The 22,885-nt window shown below is 34.8% G+C and overlaps 3 protein-coding genes across 3 annotated transcripts; all 3 read left to right on the top strand.

Annotated features, from left to right (window-relative positions):
• Positions 1 to 2,073: 2,073 nt before the first annotated feature.
• cnn1a (calponin 1, basic, smooth muscle, a) lies at positions 2,074 to 6,344 on the top strand. Its single transcript, XM_019069033.2, has 7 exons — positions 2,074 to 2,334; positions 3,186 to 3,307; positions 3,634 to 3,700; positions 4,292 to 4,429; positions 4,538 to 4,654; positions 5,354 to 5,500; positions 5,776 to 6,344. The coding sequence occupies exons 1-7, from the start codon at positions 2,089 to 2,091 to the stop codon at positions 5,986 to 5,988; spliced, it is 1,050 nt and encodes a 349-aa protein (XP_018924578.2). The 5' UTR covers positions 2,074 to 2,088; the 3' UTR covers positions 5,989 to 6,344.
• A 1,371-nt stretch (positions 6,345 to 7,715) lies between these two features.
• Positions 7,716 to 14,469, top strand: pld6 (phospholipase D family, member 6). Its single transcript, XM_042762494.1, has 5 exons — positions 7,716 to 7,736; positions 8,536 to 8,723; positions 9,057 to 9,280; positions 10,908 to 11,165; positions 14,336 to 14,469. Exons 1-5 carry the CDS (start codon positions 7,725 to 7,727, stop codon positions 14,350 to 14,352), a joined length of 699 nt encoding a protein of 232 aa, XP_042618428.1. The 5' UTR covers positions 7,716 to 7,724; the 3' UTR covers positions 14,353 to 14,469.
• Positions 12,206 to 21,343, top strand: rab3da (RAB3D, member RAS oncogene family, a). The gene is made up of 5 exons (XM_042762508.1): positions 12,206 to 12,359; positions 14,336 to 14,572; positions 18,705 to 18,823; positions 19,012 to 19,136; positions 20,514 to 21,343. Exons 2-5 carry the CDS (start codon positions 14,336 to 14,338, stop codon positions 20,699 to 20,701), a joined length of 669 nt encoding a protein of 222 aa, XP_042618442.1. The 5' UTR covers positions 12,206 to 12,359; the 3' UTR covers positions 20,702 to 21,343.
• Positions 21,344 to 22,885: the final 1,542 nt, after the last annotated feature.

Below are 22,885 nucleotides of genomic sequence, written 5' to 3'. Positions count from 1 at the left end.
ATGATTCATTGCTGACTTGACAGATCTGGAAAATACTGTTCGTGCTTAGTAACGGTGATGTTTGCATGGCACAGATCTGATCTAAAGTTCAGGGATTTTGATTTTTAGTTCTTCTAAATGGTTGAATATAAAGGGTGAAGTAGAAAATTAATTTTAAAAAATAATTTTTTTACATCATTTAGAAATAATGCTAGCCTACTGCTTAATGCAGATCATATAATCTGTACTAACACCTTATCCATAAAAATAAAATTACAATTCATCATTAATCCAATTCAATTATCAAACAATAAATAGCATTAAGCTTGTCAGCTGTGGCAGCTTGTGATCAAGTAATGAGTTTATATATATATTATGATACAGCAGGCTAAGCTTATCATTAAGCTTATCAGCTGTGGCCCAGCGTTGTTATCAAGTAATGAGTTGTATATATATAATGGCTATGTGGCCCAGTCGTTGACAGCTTTGTGTTCTCCCTCCAGATGAACTGCTATAATTGTAATGTTAATGTAGAATAATATTGTGTAGGGCAGCTAAGTAAAGAGCTAATGACATGTTAGCCATAATGTTAGAAAAAAAGATTATATATATATATATATATATATGTGTGTGTGGGTGTGTGTGTGTGGTGTGTGTGTGTGTGTGGTGTGTGTGTATATATATAATATATATATATATTTATATATATATATATATATATATAGGATATATATATATCTATACTATCCTTGAGTCTAGTTTCAAAGGTTGGTCATGCCGCCACCTGGCGGAAAATTATGGTAGTTACAGGGACAAATGGTAATATTTTTCAACTCACCTGTAGAAGTTAGGAGCTAGAAAATATTTAAAAGAGTAAAATTTTGAGAAATGTAGAGATTTAAATATTTCGAGAATTTATCGTTACTTCACTTGCTCACCAATGAAACCTCTGCAGTGAATGGGTGCCATCAGAATGAGAGTCCAAAAAGCTGATAAAAACATCACAATAATCTAAAAATTATCCACACCGCTCCAGTCCATCAGTTAATGTCTTTTTGGCTGAACTATTCCCTTAATGTTATTTGGATTGTAATCTTTGAAATGCAGCACCAATTTGTTTTATGACCACTCTGGCCTTGGCCTCATCCCCTAAAACAATTTTAAACATCTCTCACCAAACTTGAAATTGACTGGAGTGCATTCCCTAAAATAGCGTGAGTGAGCTACTACTTTGTTAATTGCAACTTTTTATCCATCCATACTTTCATCCATCCATTCGTCTGTCTGTCCGTCCGTCCATCCATCTATCCATCCATCTCTATTTGTCATCTATCCATCCATCCATATATTGCTACTTGTCATCCATCCATCCATCCATCCGTTCACCTATCTATCCATCCATCCATAGATTGTCTACTTGTCCTCCATCCATCCATCCCTCCATCCATCCATCCTCCGTTCACCTATCTATCTATCCATTTCATCCATCAAACAATCTAAAAAACCATCCATCCATCCATCCATCAATATTTGTAATCCTTCCATCATCCATCCATCCATCCATTTATTGTTACATGTCATCCATCCATCCGCCCACCTATCTATCTATCCATCCATCCATCCATCCATCCAATGTTTCCTACATTTCCTATATTAGTAAATGTATTATAAAAGTATACAACGTAACCCACCAAATTCACAAGAAAAGAAATATACACAGTATAATTAGTCTATTTCACTCTCCTCCTTTTCCATATACAGTTACAGAAACTCACTAATGTGATGAACTTATTTCAGAATTCACTTTGGATTCTTTCTGTTATAAACATGTCTACAAACACATGACAGCTGTAGGACCATCATGACCAAATAAAGTCTTCAAATTCCGTCTGTCTCTCTCTCTCTCTCCATCCACCATCATCTCCTTGCCCTCCCTGCTTAATTTATTATTACCTTTACTATAACACTAGTTATAATTTACTATTATTACTTTTGCTATTTTGAATTAAACCAAATGCAGAGAAGTAAATGTATGTCGTTTGGAATTTTCATTTTTGATAAACTATTCCTTTAGAGCTCATTTGACCCATGCATACCAGCAGTACATTCATGCTCATAATTGGTCAGGTGGTCAAGAGGCCTCAGCCAATGAGGGGCAGACTTGTACAGTATAACAAACAGACAGAGGGGCATTTAAAAGATGGAGAGAGATCAGAGCAGAACTCCTGGGCTGCAGCTCAAAGAGCAGATATATACGGATCACAGGAGCATCAACAGGACTCGACTCAAGAGACCATGAGCACCCAGTTCAGCAAAGGACCCACATTTGGACTCTCTGCTGATGTCAGGAATAAGGTATGTACACTTTATAATACAAATGCAATAAACTTGCAAGGCCTGACTGCATACGAAAGTAAAATAGATGTTATCAACGTTGCACAACAGTTTTGCCCATATGGCAATTCTGTGCCACAATGGAATTCCAATGAATGGAATTCATTTCCTCATTAAAAACCAAACTGTCACACATACACCCAGTACACATATTGGAATGCATTCAGAAAAGAAACACGAATATAGTTAAAGGTTAAACCTTTAGGAGAATTTTGAGGTACATGGAAAACGCCTTCCATTGTGGTATGAGTTGCCAAACAGCAACATTTCCAAAAGATTTGTCAAAAAAAAATGAACTGTTATTTTTGCTATTATAGCTCTTTCATAAAACAATATTTTAGCATTACATGCTGTGAACAATGCATGGTTAATGAAACTTTAGGGATGATATCTATTTACTGACATCAATGAAATATACACCAAATTAGTGTATAACTTCAACAAATATGATACTTTAGAACTTAATTTAAATGAGAAACTCCATGTTGTTCAGAATTATGGGCTAGTGTATCATCATTGCTATGAGAAATGTAAGTGGACATGACATACAAAACAGGAAGCTTGACAAAAACAATATAACCAACAACAACAACCCATAAATAAATTAAAATACAAACAAAATAGACACACTATGCTGAATTTACAACAACAACAAAAATAAATGTATAGTAAGATACAAGCAAAATTCAAAAGGTCTAAATTGTTTTCTGCAGTTGTTAGCAAACAGCTTGCATCTATAATGTTAGAAAAGTGTTATGTTAGTATACAACAATGTAAATTATGTGGAAAAAAAATAACTTTTTACATCACAGCTGGCACAGAAGTATGACCCTCAGACGGAGGAGGACCTGAGGATCTGGATCCATGAGGTCACAGGTCGACCGGTTCCTGACAACTTCATGGAGGGACTGAAGGATGGCGTGATCCTGTGCGAGTGAGTTTCACCAATGAAAGACATAACCATTTAACCAGCAAAGCTGCTCATAAATAAAAAAAAATGAACTACTACTTAAAAAAATTAACTTGTAAATGTTAACAAACAAACAATTAAACACACACACACACAAAATAATTCATAATTGAGACAATTTAAATAGAAATAATCAAAAGTGAATAAGACGAATAAGTAAAAAGTAGAAATAATCCAAAAGTCAAAAGTTATCAAGGGTAAAAACTGAAGGATACCACAAAAAAAAAAAAAAAAAAAAAACATTTTTGAGCTTGTTGTAATTGCTCTTATACTGTGTTCTTGTTCACTAGGCTGATCAACAAACTGCAACCTGGATCCGTTCCGAAGGTCAATCATTCAACCCTGAACTGGCACAAGGTAGTAGGCTATATCAGTAATGTCTGAATTTTCACTAATGCCGCTCCTAGTCAAATTTGTGCTCATAGTGGTGACGACTTGGACGTCACTTTTGTTTTGAAATAAAAACTATGAGCCACATTTTTGCCATTTTAAGAATGCAACTAATGTTTGTTACGAACATAATGTCATTAGTGCCTGTACTAGATGCCACTGTATGTGCTGAGAAATGCAGAGAATGTAGATATGTACAGAATTTAGCTTTAAGCGCCAATAGGATTAAACCACTTGATTAAAAGCCTGACGCAAACTGGCTTTTCTTTGGCACTGTCAAAGTGCTTATTGATTTAAAGTGCAAATAGTTACAGAAGATAAAACAAACATGCAATTAAAAGTAGTTTGGTTGAACAAGGAATGCAGCACAAGAGTCAAACTCTTCTAATGAATGGACTATTTTACCTCATTAACTCCAGTTTGTTTAAAGCACTTCAGCTGTGGCTTTGACTTACAATGAACATGGCATAGTGGTTTTTATGACACAAGGCACATTTTGGAGAAATATATGGATGTATCCATTCCTAACTTCATACCTATTCCTTCAATCTCTCTTAGTTAGAGAACATCACTCACTTTATTCGAGCCATCGGTGAATACGGCCTGAAACCACATGACATCTTTGAGGCCAATGATCTTTTCGAGGACATGAACCACACCCAGGTCCAGTGTACCCTCGTTACATTGGCTGGAGTGGTGAGAAAAACTCTTTAATATGCAGCTTGAATGACCTGTGAATACAAGATACTGTATGTCATGTTTTTTTCTATGTTATGTCTTTTTCCATGTTCTCTCTCCAACCAGGCGAAGACTAAAGGCTTCTACACAAAAAGTGACATCGGTGTGAAGTATGCAGCAAAAAAACTAAGGAAATTCAATCCTGACAAGATGAAAGCAGGGGATAGCATTATCAGCCAGCAGGTCACATGACAAACACTTGACATAAGATGCATCAGTCAGAAATGTCAATGCAACAGGAAAACAGAAAATTTTGTAAATAATAGAAAACCTTGACATGCATTTATACACTAAAAAAAAAATTTAAAAAAATGCTGGGTTATTTCAACCCAACTTTGGGTTAAATTTGATCTAACCCAACTTTAGGGTTAAAAATGTAATGTAAAATTTTAACCCAACGCTTGGGTTAGTCCATATTTGACCCAAAGTTGGATTGAAACAACCCAGCATTTTTTAGAGTGTACAGAAATGGAAATGAGTCAAGAGTATGTAAATATACTACACTTGCATTTGATTTGAATGTAAAACACATTCTATGTAGCTACAGTTTGACAATAAAAAAATACTACTGTGTTTAAAAGTGTGAGATTAGAATTTCTTTAGTGTTTTTGAAAGAGGTAAATACAGTAATAGTGTGAAATATTATCGCAATTAAAAATAACTGTTTTCAATTTAAATATATTTTAAAATATAATAAATTACTCCTATTAAAAAAAGAATAACCACCAACAACATTTCACAGTGTCACATGATCCTTTAGAAATCATTCTAATATGCTGATTTGCTGTTCAAGAAACATTTAATATTATTATGTTGAAAACAGTTGTGCTGCTTCATTTTTTATACAACAGTATATAAAACACATTTCATGTGAATTCACAGATGGGCTCCAACAAATTTGCCAGCCAAAAGGGCATGACCTCTTATGGAACCAGGCGCCATCTCTATGATCCCAATATAGGCATGGAGAAACCAGCGGATCGATCCACTATAAACCTCCAAATGGGCACCAACAAATGTGCCAGCATGGTGAGGCCACATGCTGCATTAACACCAAAATAATCGTAAATATGAGATTAGCACTCTGTTCATGTCCTCCTGAGGATTATTATTTATATGTCAACACTCATAATAGCAAAATGGATGCATGTGTGGCTTAATTGCTGATGACAGTAAAACACTTACACCATTAATTAACCTCCATGCTACTTATAAAATACTGAACAATTCAGAAAGCACACTGGACAGTTCTAGAAAGTTGAAGAAAGTTTTAAAATATTAACTTTGTCTTTGTCCTGCTGTAGGCTGGAATGTTTAACCAACAAACTGCCATACAAGAGACACAAAACAACATTAATATACACACATTTAACACTACAACCGTGTCTCTGCAGATGGGAACAAATAAAATGGCATCTCAGAGCGGCTTCACCCCAATGGGAGGCTCACGTCTAGTGTACGACCACAAATACTGCGCCAAGCCAAAAGAACAAGGCGACATTGATTTTGTTAATTAATACACTTACACTCTGGTATTCAGCATTGGTAGACGATGTCCCTTTCTCCTGATCCCAGACCAGCTTAACTAAAACAAATAATCATCTTTATGTGGACAATGTATTAGGCATACAGTGCTTAATTAGAGAATCAATTAAGCTGCTCTCTGATAAGTTTAAAGGGGATCATCTGCCACACAAAAACTCCAAATCGACTGGTTTAGGTGCTTCATTATGGGTCAATCATAGTCTGCCGTATATATTAATCTTTATCTTTAAATTCCTCAAAATTTGATGTAATTGGTCTTTAGTGTCAGAATTATCAGAAGTTACAAAGGTGATTAAACATAAACCAAAAATCAACAGTTAGTGTCTATATGTCGATGGTTATTTTATTTTGTCTACACATAAGTAATGAAAGCATAAAATGGTTTATTTTATTTGGCTGAAGTGGGATAGGGACAAGATCCTGTCTCCTACTTGTGGTTCCTTGCCATCAGTGGTTAATTTATATTCTGTAGAGTAATTAAACAAAAACTTAGTTTAATTGTTCACACTCAAAAAAAACAGATGATTGTTCAGAATATGCATCGTGTACGTATTGAGGAAGTGTCGCAGTTTGTGCATTTTACACTTTTGAACTTTTCAGCCTGTGCTTCTGCATATGCTTGCTTAATGTTTGAAATGTTTAAGCAGCAAGAAACAAAACGTTTCTTTGCGGCTGCACATATATAATTATTGTTTGTCACTATTTCATTACTATTATCATTTTAATTGTTGCAAAAAACACAATTGCTTTAGTGCTAGTGCTAGGCCTATATCCTTACAAAATCTATTAACAGTATTATGGACAGTGATTGTATGGTGATTAGGTATTATATTGGACCATGGCACCAAGGTTCTTCCAAGAATAGCCTACAGTGGAATTACCATAGTACCATGTCCATATGATACACTGTCCGAAAATAAACAAATAAAATAAAAAATAGTAGAACCATGGTACTTTTTGGCACTTTTCTTCAAACTTCTCTTGAATTGTTCATTATTGTATTCTGAATATAAAACCATATATTTTATTGCGGATAATAAACAATGACCAAACTAACGTGTCCTTTTGTTTTTACTTTTTAAATGTGACTCTGTTGCTATCACAAATCTCCACTAGCAGGGGGAGCCACTAAAACACTCACCCTACATCTAAACGTCTCTGAAGGGAGGAAACAAACTTGTCCTTCCTTTGAAAACAGCTTTTATACAGTCTATGGTGTGAAAATAAAATAAAATATAAAACCTAAATGCAGCTAATTTAAGTACAACAACAACTACAAAAAATGTAACATAACTACAACAAAAACTACAAAAAATTTTCACAAAAATTCAATAATATTAAAATGCTCTTTGCACTAAAATGCAGTTTATTAAAACCAACGCTTTGATAAAACTTTCATACCATAAACTAATATTTCGAGTTTTCGACCCAACCATTAAATCCTACTTTCACTCCAGACCCCCACTATTATGTCGCTCTTAGCATTTTAGTTTATCATAAACTCAAATCGGACGTGCTTGAAAGAAGTGAATCTGAAAATTGTTTTATTCGGGAAACTATCTGGCCGATTCGGAAACGATTCATTTAGTCATCTTTTATGAACCTCTTTAACCGATTCTTTGAAAAGATCCGACTCATAAGAGCGATTCTCTTTGAACAGAACATGCACGCGACAAAAAGCGTTTCGTAACAACTGAGTTTGCCAGACATGTCTCAACAGGTATTATATCAAAACATTCTCAAATTTTGTGCTATAAAAAGCGTTTTGTAACAAAATATATACCTTTAATATAAACACAAACAACATCAATTCAAAAAAATATTCAATATTAAGAAACGCTGTGTTTTCACAGAAGTGTAAATTACATATTAAAACACGCTGTTAATAAATTATTTCGTCATTATATGTCAGTTTTTATGTGATAGCTACGATTTGTGATTTCGGAGATTAGGATAGATGTGCAAAAAGAATCAATTACATTATGCTAATTGGTCAATCACGCCATTCTGCAGTAAAGTGTTTATTATTAGTATCATCATCATTATTATTTAATTATTTGCTTTAAACAAACGGGACATTAATAGCCTGTACTTTATATGTTGCAGTCGTACCTGTCTACCGATTTTCCACATAACTCTGTTAGTTAATCGTATACCTTTAAATATAAATGTACATATAAATATAAATATTGTTTTGAGGTGCATGAATGTTTCCTAAAACTGGAAAACAATTAAGTGGTAATTATACAAAAGCATTTGATTGCAGAATCTGAAACAAGTACCTGAGCAATAATATGCAACATGGATAAAATTAATAACATTTCTGTGGGTGGGCTCCGTTGGCTTTGACAACAGCCCTGATTTGGGAAAATGACTGGTTGTGAGTTTGTGATCCCAGTTGTGGTTAATGGAACGGTAGAACAAAATGTTCAACTTCAGGAATGTACAGTCTCTTATTGTTCATAAAGTGTAATATAACGCTGCTTCACTTTCTAATCCATTCTCTCTGGGTTTCTCAGATGTCATTTAAAGAGCTGATGAAGGTGTTAGGGCTGGGAGCTGTAGCTTTCGTTCTGGGGGTGGAGTGGCTAAACTGGCTGAAGCGGCGTCTGAGAGACTCTCACGGGCCCCTGAAAGAAGTTCTGTTCTTCCCTTCACCTCAAGTCTGCGTTGAGCACCTCTTCATACACCATAAACATTTCCCCTGGTAGTTTGATCAGCTTTTTCTAAACTTAAGGTCTTTGCACACTGAGTCTTAAATTCTCATCTGAAATTATCGCATGTTGAAAATAAATACGACCTCACGTTTACACACTGCCTCCGAAATTTTCCTTCATAAAAAAAAAAAAAAAAAAAAAAAAAAAAACATATTGGGTTCGATTTTCTGCGTTTTCCACATCAAAAGAAAACATAATAAAAAAAAAAAAAAAAAAATACAAAAACAAACAAAAAAACGCATATGAAAATTTCAGACTCGGTGTGCAAGGACCTTTTTTATGCAATAATGTGGAAAACAGCTAATGTTTCTCTCCACCCTCAGTGCATGTCCCCTTCCCCATGGGGTCGAGACATCCTTCTCCAGGCTCCTCGTGCATCTCCTCTCCGCTCGTATGTCACTGGACCTGTGCGTGTTCTCCTTCTCTCACATGGAGCTGAGCAGGGCGATTCTCCTGCTGCACAAACGGGGAGTGGTTGTGCGAGTGGTTACGGACAGAGACTACATGACCATCACTGGATCTCAGATCGGTGCCCTCCGTAAGGCAGGTGTGTTGTTGAATAAATGGGTTGGGTAAAATGATTTTTAGTCAGCATTGGAAGTGGATCAAAAAAGTTCATCAAAGTTGTCCTCAGACAAGAACGAGTATTGTTTTGGTTTTAGGACAACTGTGATGAAAGGTTTTGATTCACTTTAAATGTTGACTACTGTATATTTGAACTTTATTTACCGTTCAAAAGTTTGGGATCAGTAAGATTTTTAATATTTTTTACCAAAGTTTCTTGCTCATCAAGGCTGTATTTATTTGATCAAAAATGCAGAAAAAAAATGTGAAGTGTCTATTTACACTAAGTGCAAATAGCCCGTCTTGTTGGCGGAGGCTATTTACACTAATTCTGTCCACCAATGTGTGATTGGGCTAGTCAACATTACAAAAGACAGTCAACAGTCGTCAGCTCCAGTGGTGCAGATGGTAAAACATGGGTAATAGGTGTAGGAAGGGCTTTATTGTCCCAATAAGGTGGCATCCATTTAATAATTTGAATTAAAATAAAAATTTACACTCAGCAAGTTATTATTGCATACTGTTTTATAATGTACTACAATACTGAGGTGCAGATAATTGCCACTATGTGCAATAATGCAAAGATGACTTTTCAGCATCAACATAGTGTAAATAGAATCTATAGCTATTTTCACTTAGTGTAAATGGCATCTAATAACAGTTTCTGTTTTAATATACTTTAAAATAAAATGTATTCCTGTGATGCAAAGATGACTTTTCAGCATCATTACTCCAGACTTCAGTGTCACATGATGCTTCAGAAATCATTCTAAAATGCTGATTTATTATCAGTGTTGGAAACAGTTGTGCTGCTTCTGTTTTTTCTGTATTTTTGGTCAAGTAAATGAGCACAAGAGACTCCATTAGAAAAAAATAAACATACATATACAAAAATATAAATATTTATATATCTATATAAATATTTAGGTGTGTGTGGGTGTGTGTGTGTGTGTGTATATATGTGTATATATGTGTATATATAACTGTTCATATTTTCTGAATTTAAGAATTTAATGTTGGGTTTTTAAAATAAATACTCTTGTCTATATGAGTCTTATGTCTATAAATAAATGTCTATAATGTGTGTGATGTAAGACTTTATTAATCTTCATTAATTAAATTTAAATTTCAAATATTCGAAAATTCTAAGAATAAAAAATAACATTTAAAAAATTCAAAAATTCTAAGATTAAAAAAAAAAAATTAAAATAAAAACAGTTCCCTCATTTTTCAAGGTTTTTACTGACTTCATAGACCTTATCATTATATTTAGCATGGGCCTGTCCTCACAACTCTGTGGTATGCAGTATGAAACGATTCATAGTCAGAACTTGCACGACTGTTGCAGGCAGTAAAAACTGTCATTCTTACAGCTCTCACATGTTCTGTCTGGCTCAACCTTTGTTATTTCAGTACACACTGCTGTAACTTCTTCAAGCTGTTACACCCGGCTACTGCGGACTGTGATGATGCATTAGCGCAGACTTAAGAGATCTAGATGATTCACACATGAAGGGTTTGACAGATGTTGAAATCACATCTATTGTTAATTTGCCATAGGATTTAGAGCTAATTGATAGTTTCCTATCTGTTTTTGACCTCTGTTACAGGCATCTGTGTGAGGCATGAGATGAGCTCAGCTGTTCATATGCACCATAAGTTTGCATTGGTGGACGGCAGGAAATTGATCACTGGCTCCCTCAACTGGACCCTAACCGCAGTCCAGAGCAACAAAGAAAACGTCATGGTTACGGAGGAGCCGGAGCTCGTGGGGCCCTATCAGAAGGAGTTCCAGAAGCTGTGGGAGGCCAACGATCCAGCCAATCACAAACCTCAATGCACTAACGGGCAGCTAAATATAAAGACTTGTAAGGACAGATAGGGCTTTACATTTGCTTTTTTTTTCCTTGTATAGTTCTACATGAAGGAGTTCATTTTATTTGTCAAGATTACTTTTTAGAAGTTGAAAGCTAGACTCTTAAAGTCAATTTTCCAGTTTTTTATGCAAAATGTGGGCTTGAAAGGTTTATTATTTAGTTCAATTTAACTCAGTTTAAGTAAAAACTAGTTCAAGTAAACCCATCTGCTATTATAGCGGATAAAAACCTAGTGTGTAAAGCAAGCTGAAACTTGTGAGTGTGCATTTCATAGCTGTGCCTATGATTGCTCAATTTCTGATGGCACTCGCCTTTTGTGTTCCTCTTTTGTGACTAAAAGATTTTAGATAAGCTTGTTTCTGTATGTGCGCCTAAATATAACATTTTTTAAAAAGGTAACAAAAAAGATACATGATAAAAATAACTGTTCTTATTTCCTGAGTTTAATGTTGGGGTTTCCTTTTGAATAAAGTTTAAACAGTGCATTAAATAAATAAATTATTATTATTATTATTATTTCAAATAAATGTTTTTATATATTACATTAATTATTTATATATTAAATAGTTGATTAACTGGTAAATAACTGTCAGGTATTTATATAGTACATAACTGATCATTGAAAAGTGGATATTTGTAGAAATGCCAGCTTTATTTCTTATAAAATAGCATGATGTATATTCATGACATATTATATAATCATATATAATTTAAATACATACAAACATATACAAACATCCGCATTTCACACAACCCCCCACATAAAACTTTTTTTTCATTTAAAAACGCTTATGGTCCCCGTTTGACAGAATGCCCCGTATGTAAATCGCAGAAGATACTGCAGCTGTGCACAGGCTGACAGGGGACCTGTTGATTGGTTGCTCTGGAAGCTCTCCAGGGCCGCTGGCTGATCTGGAAACAGCCGTCGCAGTTTCAGCACAAATAAAAGAACTGGTCGACAGCCAGGTCGCTGCAGTCATCAAGCGTCTGATTTTGCAACGCCCCTATTTAAGGAAGGGAATGGTCGGCTTTTTAAACCGATAAGGCTAGTGGACTCTTTCCAGTGTGTTTTGCGGGAAAAGTGAAACTGGATCTGCGAGGACTGGATGTCTGAAAACAACTGAGGAAAAGCGCAACATAAACTTTACAGAATAAAATAACCACCTCTAAGAAGAGCCGGATAAGGTTAGTCATAGTCACCCTATTATGCTTGTGCCCGAAGGATACGCATTTTTCTTCATTTGCTTACAGAAGAGAGACATGTAACGTTAGCCCAAGAAAGATGTCCATATGGAAGCACGATTAGAGCCGTTTCATTTCCCTTTTATTCCCAAAATGCCGCTGACATGCTCAAATTAATATTTTCCGTGTGTTTGATTTACAGATGTAAGTTGATATTGTGTTTGACAGATGTGTAGATTTCACAGTTCAGGGTTGTGTGCTGCAGTTGTGTGTTTCGACCAGCATCACATCAAATCCTTTATCTTTGCCTGTGCAAAAGAGATTCCTTATAATTTGATTTAGAATTGCATAGAGTCACTGTGGCACAACCGCATTGTGTTCATTCATATGTGTAAGGTGTGTCATATCCTGGTAACTCCCTCTTCAGGTGCTTACAGGTGTAGATGTGATCACCTCTTTCTTTTATGTTTGAGCAGGATTTTAATACTTGTTTAGTTTAAAAAGTCACGTTATTGGAGGGTTTCTTTCATTTTTATGAAATGAAGACTTTTCGAAGAGTCTTAATGCTGCTCTTTTCCATTAAGAGCATCTATTAAGTCTGTCAGCCTCAAAAAAAGGGCCATAAAATACTATTATAGTAATCCATATGATTTATGAGCTGTCATTTCAAGTCATACAAGAGATTGTGTGATGAACAGACTGGGATTTAAGTCATTTTTCACAGAAAATCTTCAGTCGTACCAGAATTGTCATTGTTTAGGACATTGATTGTACTGAAACTAAAACTTTTGAGAACATTTGTGACCCTGGAGCACAAAACCAGGCAAAAGTCATAACCGAGACTTGTCATTTGCACTTACATAATGTTTCTCTTTTGTTAGTTTTGATTGCTTCTATTGTACTCATTTGTAAGTCGCTTTGGATAAAAGTTTCTACTAAATGTAATAAAGTAGCACAGGTATATTTATAGCAATAGCCAACTAAACATTATACTGGTCAAAATGTTTATATATATATATATATATATATATATATATATATATATATATATATATATATATATATATATATACATATATGCCAAAAATCATTAGGATATTAAAGTTCATGTTCCATGAAGATATTTTGTAAATTATCATAAATATATCAAAACTTCAATTATGATTAGTAATATGCATTGCTAAGGACTTAATTTGGGCCATTTTAAAGGTGATTTTGTCAATATTTAGATTTTTTTTAATTTATTTTATTTTTATTTATTTTTTTGCACCCTCAGATTCCAGATTTTCAAATAGTTGTATCTCAGCGAAATATGGTTGAATCCAAACAAACCATACATCAATAGAAGCTTATTTATTCAGCTTTCAGATGATGTATAAATCTGAATTACAAAAAATTGACCCTTATGACTGGTTTTGTGGTCCAGGGTCACATTTTTGTCAATTTAAATAAAGCTGAAATAAATAATCAGAAACTTAACCTTTAAAAAAAACGTACTGCAAATAACTTGAAATAAAAGTACTAAAACACAAATATATTTTTCTAAAATGAATAAAAATGGCTAAAACAAAATATATATATAAAAAAATGCTAATTCAAAATATTAATACTAGTGAGAATATAATACTAAAATATTTTTATTTAGTGAACTCTTCCTTAAGGTATTCTCATTATGTGCTTCCCACTTTAAGTACTGTTTTTATGGCCAGAATCAATTGTGCTGAGCAGGTCTCAGCTGTGATGGCTCTTAATCAAGGAAAGATCCTCACTCAGCATGTCTGATGTACAAAGAAAGAAAGATAGATAGATGACAGTGCTGGAAGAATACTTTAACTACATAGTAGAGTATCAACAGGGCTTCAGCTAAATGGGCAAAAAGGGGCACAGAAGAGTGGTTTTCTTCTGTTTGACAAACTTTACCATTCAACATACACACTAACAGAAAAATATATAACATCACAATCTTAAATACCCTCTAGATGGCGTCGGCCAATGATACCCGTCATCAGACGCAGGTGCAGAAGGATGTAGCCGATCAGAATTTTGACTACATGTTCAAGCTCCTCATCATTGGCAACAGCAGCGTTGGAAAAACTAGTTTTCTGTTCCGTTACGCTGACGACTCCTTCACCTCTGCGTTTGTCAGCACGGTCGGCATCGACTTTAAAGTCAAAACTGTTTACCGCAACGAGAAACGAGTCAAACTGCAAATATGGGTGAGTTTGAAAAATGGGACATTGGAGTCATTCAATAGTTAAAATGAGGATGGTGAGTAGAATTTATAAAAATATCTGTTCATTAAAGGTCCAGACTAATTGCATTGGTGTTTTGCGGAGAATAGTGTGCCACACCACAACTATAACGATAACGATACAAAGGAATGAAGGTTTTTTTTTTCAGCCAATCAGAATCCATCCTGCTTTTTAAGTGTTTGAGCATTTAAAGAGGCAGATGACAAAACTGCAATGTGCGATTAAAATAAACAGAACATTATCGTCCCTTGGTGTGGGTGCTAATTTAGTTATCATTACTTTTATTTTTATAGTTATCTTTTTTGGTATAAACGACAGGGTTGCCAAATTTGGGAATTGGGCTACTTTTATACTGGTACTGTGGGTTGTTTTTTCAGTCCGTGTGTTAAAGTGATCTCTCCTTCACCCCCGGGAATGTGATTTCGATGGAGTGGATCCACAACGAAGGGAAAAACACAAAATCACTCATCATCATTTCACACACAAGTAAACCCCCCTTACAATTCCCTAACTTCATATACAATCCACAAAACAAACCAACCAGCAAGTTATAAGCCATAAACCAAACCAACCAGCTATGAGGTGAATCACATTTCATACTTTAATTCAAACAAAAAAAAAAACTACAAAACCATACAAAATAACGGCTTAAAAAAGTACAAGACTAATTAATTAAAGTCCCAAAAAACACAACAAATTACATTAACAAAAAAAAAAAAAAATCAAATAAAAAAAAAAAAAAAAAAACACATTTTTACAATTATTTAAAAAAGAAATAGGTTTAAGCGTAGGCTGATGGCTTCGACAGGAGCAAATACCATCGATTAACAACCTCAAAGTAGGTCAATCTTAAAAGGTTTATAAGTTATTTTTAAAAATCAGTTCTCCTATGGAGAAAACGAAGAGGATTTTTACTTCTGGATCCCAACTGCAGTACTCTGTGAGACATTTTGTGCAACGCTTTTGGTTCCCATAGTTGTAATGCTTTGGGTGTCATTGCAGTTATTTCAGAAGATTCTTAAGCCAGAAAAAAATGTTATTGCCAAAGTCAAATGCGGTGAAAAGAGGATATGCTAATCATATGTCAGCATGACTTACTGATACCTTGATCAAGATAATCTAGGTGAAGTGTGTTTCAGCAATGAAGGTTAATGTTACAAAACATCTAGAATGACCCAAAGCAGATGGCCCCATCATTTGATGCATTATTTGTGAAGCGAGCACACACACATGCACACGGCCAAATCCATTTTGAGGCAACCTTTAGAAAATAAAAGCCATAAAATCAAATCAAATTGGGTGTGCTTTTTTTTACCTTCCAGACCAGCCATGCATCTGCCTTCTGTTCTGAATCACTAATTAAATCAATACCAAGACAGGAAGTGGGTCAGAATATCAAGTGCCCACCCAGTTCTGCCAAGAGTGAAATATACAGTTATATTCTGTAAATTCTGACAGTGTAATTTTAGTTGTTATTGCTGTGTGCCAGTTTACAGCCACAGCCTTCCTCAACAGCACTTTCTGTTGATGAAAGGAAGTGGGTGAGTGCCTCAGAGGTGTTGAGTTTTGTTTTCCCAGAATGCACTTGTGTGTTGATAACCCACTATAGAACAACTCGGCTCTGACTCCAGTGATCTGATTGCTGTGATATGTGGTATGTTTTTGGCACATTGTAATGCTAGAGTGTTGTTTGATGGACCAATCAATGGAGTTCACCATCAAGTCTCTATGATATTCAGCTTTCTTGGGTATTTATTTTATTTTTTTTAGATATATTATTCTCTAGTTTTATGATTAGCCAAGTGAAAGTTGTATGTAAAAACGACATCATGTCAAGTCTGATAGGCTGATGCACCACTGATGGCACAGTCCCAATTGATGCATCATATTACACTGATTCTTTATCATACATTAGATTAGAGGCTTCACTTTAGGATGCACATTTTACATTGGATATCAAGTGACGACCCAATGCATGGGTGTAATTTTTATTTATTTATTTTATTTATGATATCAAATAAGTTTACAGTATAAGTTTATTAGACAAAAACACCCTGTGAATCCATACTTAATGTAGTCTAAATGCAGTTTTCTCCTTTCTTTTAAAAATCTATCTATTTATTTTGCTCTCTTGCAAGGTTGTATGGTTAGTTGCACTTTATTATTTGCATTAAGCATTGAGGTCCAAGAGCACAGGCCAAGCCTTGTGATGTGTACGTGTGTGTGTGTTTGTGTGGTGTATTTAAAGGGTGGGGAAGACACAGAGACTTTTCTCGACTAAGTGTTTGCAGATGTTTAGTTAATAATCAGTTTTATTGACTATATTGCTATAGCAATGAGAATGTGCAGTATGAAGTAAACCAATAATATTTGTGTCTCCATACATGCAAGTTTATTATTAAACGTTCCACTAATAAGGTGAAAAAAGGGCCTTAAAGTGTTCATATGTGTGTGTATATTATTGTTATTATTTATTCATTTCTTCTTTTTGATTAAATGTTCACTAATTGTATTTTGTCTAATTAATTTTTAATTACATGTAATATATTTTTCAATTTTGTTTTCTTTATTTTTGCTTTATTTATTTTATTTTATTTTATTTTATTTTATTTTATTAAAATAACACCATTCTTGTATGACTTTAATCTATAAGTTTAATTTCAAAAGGTGCAAATCCTCATTAAAAGAGCTTAAGGTGTATAATAATTGATCCAAGATTCTTTAGGTCTCTTAACACAAAAACCATGGGGATTTATGCACCCAGTGCTTTTTATAAACTCTTTGGACACCTTATTTGTGGAAAGTACTTTATATGTGCGTGTTCACATTTACATATTCTCTGTTTACTTAAAGGAGGAGTTCTTGATTTAAAAACATGACGAAAGTCATTTGAGTCATTTTGCTATGAAGGATAAGCAAATATTATACATTACATTAGATTAGTCATCAGAGCTCTGTACATTTAACTGCTGTATTATTGACACAGTCATTGATGTTGAAGAAAAATTTCATCGACATTTCCTGACTCTAAGGCTTTAAGTTCTTTCAGAGTAGGCATAATGTTAATAGATACGGTTGACTTGTCTTTGTTGTGACGTCAGTCGTCACGTGTGTGTGTGTGAAGGGCAGGTGGCACATCTTATCTCTGTTGAGAGAAGGAGCTGAGGCTTTTGTCAAGCTCCCATTAGTCTGAATTCGGCTCTTCCCCAAAATACAATACATGCATATATACAAGCCTCTAACAGCTGCCCAAACCAGTGGTTACTATGGTTACCTACATAGGTGAGGTCACAGCATTCTAAATCAAGTCAAGGCTTCTCAGTATCATGGAAACTAATCAAACGTTGCCTAGTTACCACATTAACGTGGCTGTTAAACTCTAAATCTCTGACTCTGAATTACTTGAATAATTAGTTTCTTTTTTTTATTTACACATAACGTTAATTTTATATGAACAGAAATAAGGCAAATTGTCAAATGTTTATATTTTTCATTGACTGGAAATTATAAAGTTATCCAACATTGTCAGTATTGTTGTGATTTTTAAGCACAGCTTTTTGTTCAGCCATCAGGTTTCATAAAGATAACTAGTTATGCGATCTCTGTATCAGACCATAAAAACATTATCAAATGCACAATTTAGCTAATTAAAAATTGTTCAAAGTTCCCTTGAGGCATTTTACATGTTTAACAAAGTTTAATTAATATATAAATATAAAAAAAAAATAAACATTAAAAACATTTTTAACTAGATATTTTCTGTATTTTACTTGCATTAAACCTTATAAATGAGTGCAACCAAAAAAAAAAAATAATTAATATAAGACTCTACTAACAAGAAATGACAGCAACGAATCATTTTAAAAAATAACTTTTTTTGAGGTTGACTCAAAAAAAAAAAGCAATAAATGCTTTCAGCAGGGTTTCTGTTGTACAGTGTTTTAAGGAAAAATGCTTTTAGATGTAAGTTATGTGTGTGTGTGTGTGTGTGTGTGTGTGTGTGTGTGTGTGTGTGTGTGTGTGTGTGTTTTTACTGATCTAAAGTAGCAGCGAATAGAGACGTTAATGGCTGTATTTCTTGTATGTTGTCCCTTAGGACACAGCAGGGCAGGAAAGGTACCGCACTATTACCACAGCTTACTACAGAGGGGCCATGGGCTTCCTGCTAATGTATGACATCACTAACCAAGAATCCTTCTACGCTGTGCAAGACTGGTGAGTTTACTTCCTTTATTTATAGTCCTAGAGTCAAACGTTCTGCTATGACCACAGGTAGTGGGAGTGACTGAAAGGTCAAATGTTCATTTTTTTAAATTCCACACATTTCATAATGACCTCCAAGGGGCGCTCAAGAGCATGAAACTGATTGAATTTGTGTGTGTGTGTGTGTGTGTGTTTTCCAGGGCAACTCAGATTAAAACGTACTCATGGGACAACGCTCAGGTGATTCTTGTTGGAAACAAATGTGATCTGGAGGACGACAGACTGGTGTCCAGAGAGGATGGACAGAGACTGGCTAGTGAGCTAGGCATGTTCCAGGACAATAAAAAAACATTCACACAAACACAAGCCTGTAAATGGAGGTTCCAAAATTCACTTTTTTTTGCAATCCCTGACAAAAAAAGAAAAGAACATTCTTATTGGCTATTAAATTTTATTCTGCATTAATTTTTATATAGGCATATAATGGTCCTTTCTTGTCATTTTGGAGTTTTACAGACTCAGACTACAGTTCCCATGCATTTCCATTATATAACATTGAGTTGCCTGGATATTCTTCAGAAATTCTCCCTTCTATGTTCCACATTAAAAACTGAACTATTTCTTTAAATTATGAAATGTTGAAGTTCCTAATAAAGTTGAGGGCCAGCTGACATGCAGTTTAATATAAAGCCAAATGCTACTCTCATGCGGTGCTTGGTGAGTGTTAATTTTGGACCCTGTTCATGGCCCATCACCCACTGAATTCCTCTGTGCTTCAGAGCCTTATTTGGACAAAAAAAAAAAAAAAACACAGGAAGGAATACAGGCGTTTCAAAGTACTGAGAGCAAATGTGTTGCTCAAAGGGTGTGAATCTACTTTTATTGCCCAATAGATTTTAGATATGTAGTGTAGTAGTATTATACCGTAGGTAGTGATCGACCAATATGGATTTTTTATGGCTGATATAAAATGTGTATTTATTATATCACACTATTCAATGTAAAGATATCAAATAATACATGCATGACCATTGCTTTAATTGAATATATAGTCATTTTACATAAAAATAACAAAAAAAAATAAAAAAAAAATACAAAAATAAATAAAAAAAAATTAAAAAAAATTCTAAAAAATGGCAAAAAAAACGAAAAGGAACCTATAAAATTTATAAAATAAAAAGATTATTTAATACTTATTTTAACCAGATAACAATTTATGTAGAAATTATGATTTTGTAACACAAGAAGACCTAACAGCTGGATTCACCAACATTTGTGAGGTTTATGGCATTAAATATTTATTTGATATCCAGACACTTGATTAAATGATATAAAAGTGTATATCTGACTGTATATGAAAAAGTATGATAGCATTTGCATTTCTTTTATTGTAACTGTTAAAAAGGCGAAGAAGATGGAGAATAGGTCCTTTATGTGTCTGTCAAAATAAAAGTCCCACACGTCTGCCAAACAGAAAAACTTATCAAAATATCATTATTACTAACAGAATACATTCACATATAATTATTGGTCAGCTAATATTTGCTGTTTTTTAAAGGATCCACATCAGCTGACTGCTAATTATATCTGAATAATGTGTTTAAAATAATACTTTGGGGTTAGTAAATGATACGGTTTTATTTAAATACATCACTCTATATCTCTTCCACTTTTTCTCTCTTTCTCTGCCATCGTTTTGCAGGCTTCCAGTTTTTCGAGGCCAGTGCAAAGGATAACATTAATGTCAAGCAGGTGTTTGAGCGGCTGGTCGACATCATCTGTGACAAAATGAACGAGAGCTTGGATGGAGACCCGAGCATGTTAATCAATCACAAAGGCCCAAGTCTGCAAGACACGCCCCCTGATGGACAGAGCGGCTGTGGATGTTAATGATCATCTCTCAACAAACACTCATACTTGAAGGCAAACATTCACACACATGCAAACACTCCCTCCCTCTCTCTCTAACACACATACACCAGAAGAGAGACTCTTTCACAAGCGTAATATATAGTATGAAATACCAACCAAACAGTAAGAATACAGCATAAGCCCCTTAAAATGAATAGTTTGAGTCACCTAAACAGGCCCCTCAGGGATTGAATGAAATGGGATGGGTTTCCCTCAGCGTGATGTGTGGCTGCTAATACACTGAACTGTGACATCATGATGGAAAATACTGCATGAAACTGCAGGAATCTGATAATCACATGCCAAAGTCTTACCTGAATGCTCAACGTTTTAGGAGAGTTTCAAACTACTGCAGTGTCTGTTTACAACATGCTCAGATAAAATGCATCTGGTCGTCATTGTGAAGTAGCTTTGAAATGTATACAGATTATTTTAATGGATGCAAGATCATGGGTTACTTCGTTATAGGTGATAAACATTTTAGAACTGCTCTTGAAATGTCCAGACCATATGATTGTCAGTCTTCATAGTTTTTGTTACTTGTTTGAAAGTATGTCATATTATATTTATCTTTGCCATTTGCTTTTAACGCAATAAATTTGCTTCCCTGTGGACACTAAAGGAGTATTTGTATAATTTATATATTTATAAAAATATATAAAGGAATAATAAAAAAAACATTTCACACCCACACACACACATATAATAATTTATATATACAGTGCCTTGTGAAAGTATTTATACCCCTTCATTTTTTTTTTCACGTTTTATGTTGCTGCATTGTGTTAAACTGCTTTAAATTACTTTTTCCCACATCAGTCTACACTCCATGCATCATATTAACAAAGCAAAACAATTGTCACAACTTTGTAAATTTATTAAAAAAAAAAAAAAAAAAAAAACACTCTCAAGCCTCTTGGATGGGTGCAGATGCACATTTTCAGGATTCTCCAGAAATATTTGATTGGGTTCAAGCCCAGGCTGTGGCTGGGCCACTCAAGGACATTCACAGAGGTGTCTATAAGCCACTCTTGCTGTGTGTTTAGGGTTATTGTCCTGTTGGAAGGTGAACCTTCTGCCCAGTCTGAAGTTCTGAATGTTCTGGACTGGGTTTTCATTAAGGCTATCTCAATATTTTGGTGCATTGAGCTTTTCTTCTACTCTGACGAGTCTCTCACTCAGTCCCTGCTGCTGAAAAACAGTCCCACAGCATGAGGCTGCTACCAGCACACTTTACTTTTGGGACGGTACTCTGCAGGTGATGAGCAGTGCCTGGTTTTCTTCAGACATGATGCTTGGAACTGAGGTTCATCAGACCAGGGAGTCCTGTTTCTCACAGTCTGAGGGTCCTTTAGGTGCTTTTTTTGTAAATTCCAAGTGAGTTTTTATGTGTCTTCACTGACTAGAGAATTGAGTCTTGCCACCCCGCCATAAAGCTCAGATCGGTGGAGTGTTGCTGTGATGTTTGTCCTTCTGTAGATTTCATCTTCACATATGATCGTGAAGCTCAACTCGAGTGACCATCAAGTTCTTGGTCACCACTCTAACCAAAGCCCTTCTCCATCGATTGCTCAGGTCAGCTCTAGGAAGAGTCCTGCTTGTTTCAAACTTCTTCCATTAAGGGTAACAGAGACTACATGCTTCTGTGACCCTTCAATGAAGCAGAATTTTTTCTGAACTCTTCCCCAGATGTGTGGCTTGACAAAAACCTGTTTCTGAGCTTTACAGGCAGTTCTTTTGACCTCAGGGTTTGGTTTTTGCTCTGATATGCATGATCAGCTTTATCAAGTTTTTTTAATTTTTTATAAATTTGCAAAGATGTTAAAAACCTGTTGTTTGCTTTAACATTATAGTGTATGGAGTGTAGATTGATGTGGGGTGGGGGGGCCTAGTTAAAGCAGTTTAACAGAAGGCTGCAACAACAAAACGTGTAAAAAAGAATAAAGGGTATGAATACTTTAGCAAGGCGCTGTATATACACATATACACACAAAACGTGTGAGGTCACAGAATCATCATGATCACTTTTTTTATCAGTTTATCTGCATTTGCAGTTGACTTGCCTGCTTTTGTTGTAGGACATATGTTTGTGGTCATTGTGCATGGTACAGCATTTCCTTTTGCTTGAACCTTAAACACTTGTGAGGATGTGCGCAGTAGCAC

The sequence above is a fragment of the Cyprinus carpio genome, chromosome A1 (assembly GCF_018340385.1).
Source record: "Cyprinus carpio isolate SPL01 chromosome A1, ASM1834038v1, whole genome shotgun sequence".
NCBI lineage: Eukaryota > Metazoa > Chordata > Actinopteri > Cypriniformes > Cyprinidae > Cyprinus > Cyprinus carpio.
This window is presented reverse-complemented; position numbering and strand designations above follow the sequence as displayed.

What these genes read in the sequence shown, in the direction of transcription:
- pld6 (XM_042762494.1), top strand. An exon ending in CACCATAAACATTTCCCCTG is followed by an intron (nt 8,724 to 9,056) that starts GTAGTTTGATCA and finishes CTCCACCCTCAG; the next exon opens with TGCATGTCCCCTTCCCCATG. An exon ending in CGGTGCCCTCCGTAAGGCAG is followed by an intron (nt 9,281 to 10,907) that starts GTGTGTTGTTGA and finishes CCTCTGTTACAG; the next exon opens with GCATCTGTGTGAGGCATGAG.
- rab3da (XM_042762508.1), top strand. Translation starts at nt 14,336, where the DNA reads ATGGCGTCGGCCAATGATACCCGTCATCAGACGCAGGTGCAGAAGGAT. An exon ending in TTCTACGCTGTGCAAGACTG is followed by an intron (nt 18,824 to 19,011) that starts GTGAGTTTACTT and finishes TGTGTTTTCCAG; the next exon opens with GGCAACTCAGATTAAAACGT. An exon ending in GAGACTGGCTAGTGAGCTAG is followed by an intron (nt 19,137 to 20,513) that starts GCATGTTCCAGG and finishes ATCGTTTTGCAG; the next exon opens with GCTTCCAGTTTTTCGAGGCC.
- cnn1a (XM_019069033.2), top strand. Translation starts at nt 2,089, where the DNA reads ATGCTCATAATTGGTCAGGTGGTCAAGAGGCCTCAGCCAATGAGGGGC. An exon ending in CTGCTGATGTCAGGAATAAG is followed by an intron (nt 2,335 to 3,185) that starts GTATGTACACTT and finishes TTTACATCACAG; the next exon opens with CTGGCACAGAAGTATGACCC. An exon ending in TCGTTACATTGGCTGGAGTG is followed by an intron (nt 4,430 to 4,537) that starts GTGAGAAAAACT and finishes CTCTCCAACCAG; the next exon opens with GCGAAGACTAAAGGCTTCTA.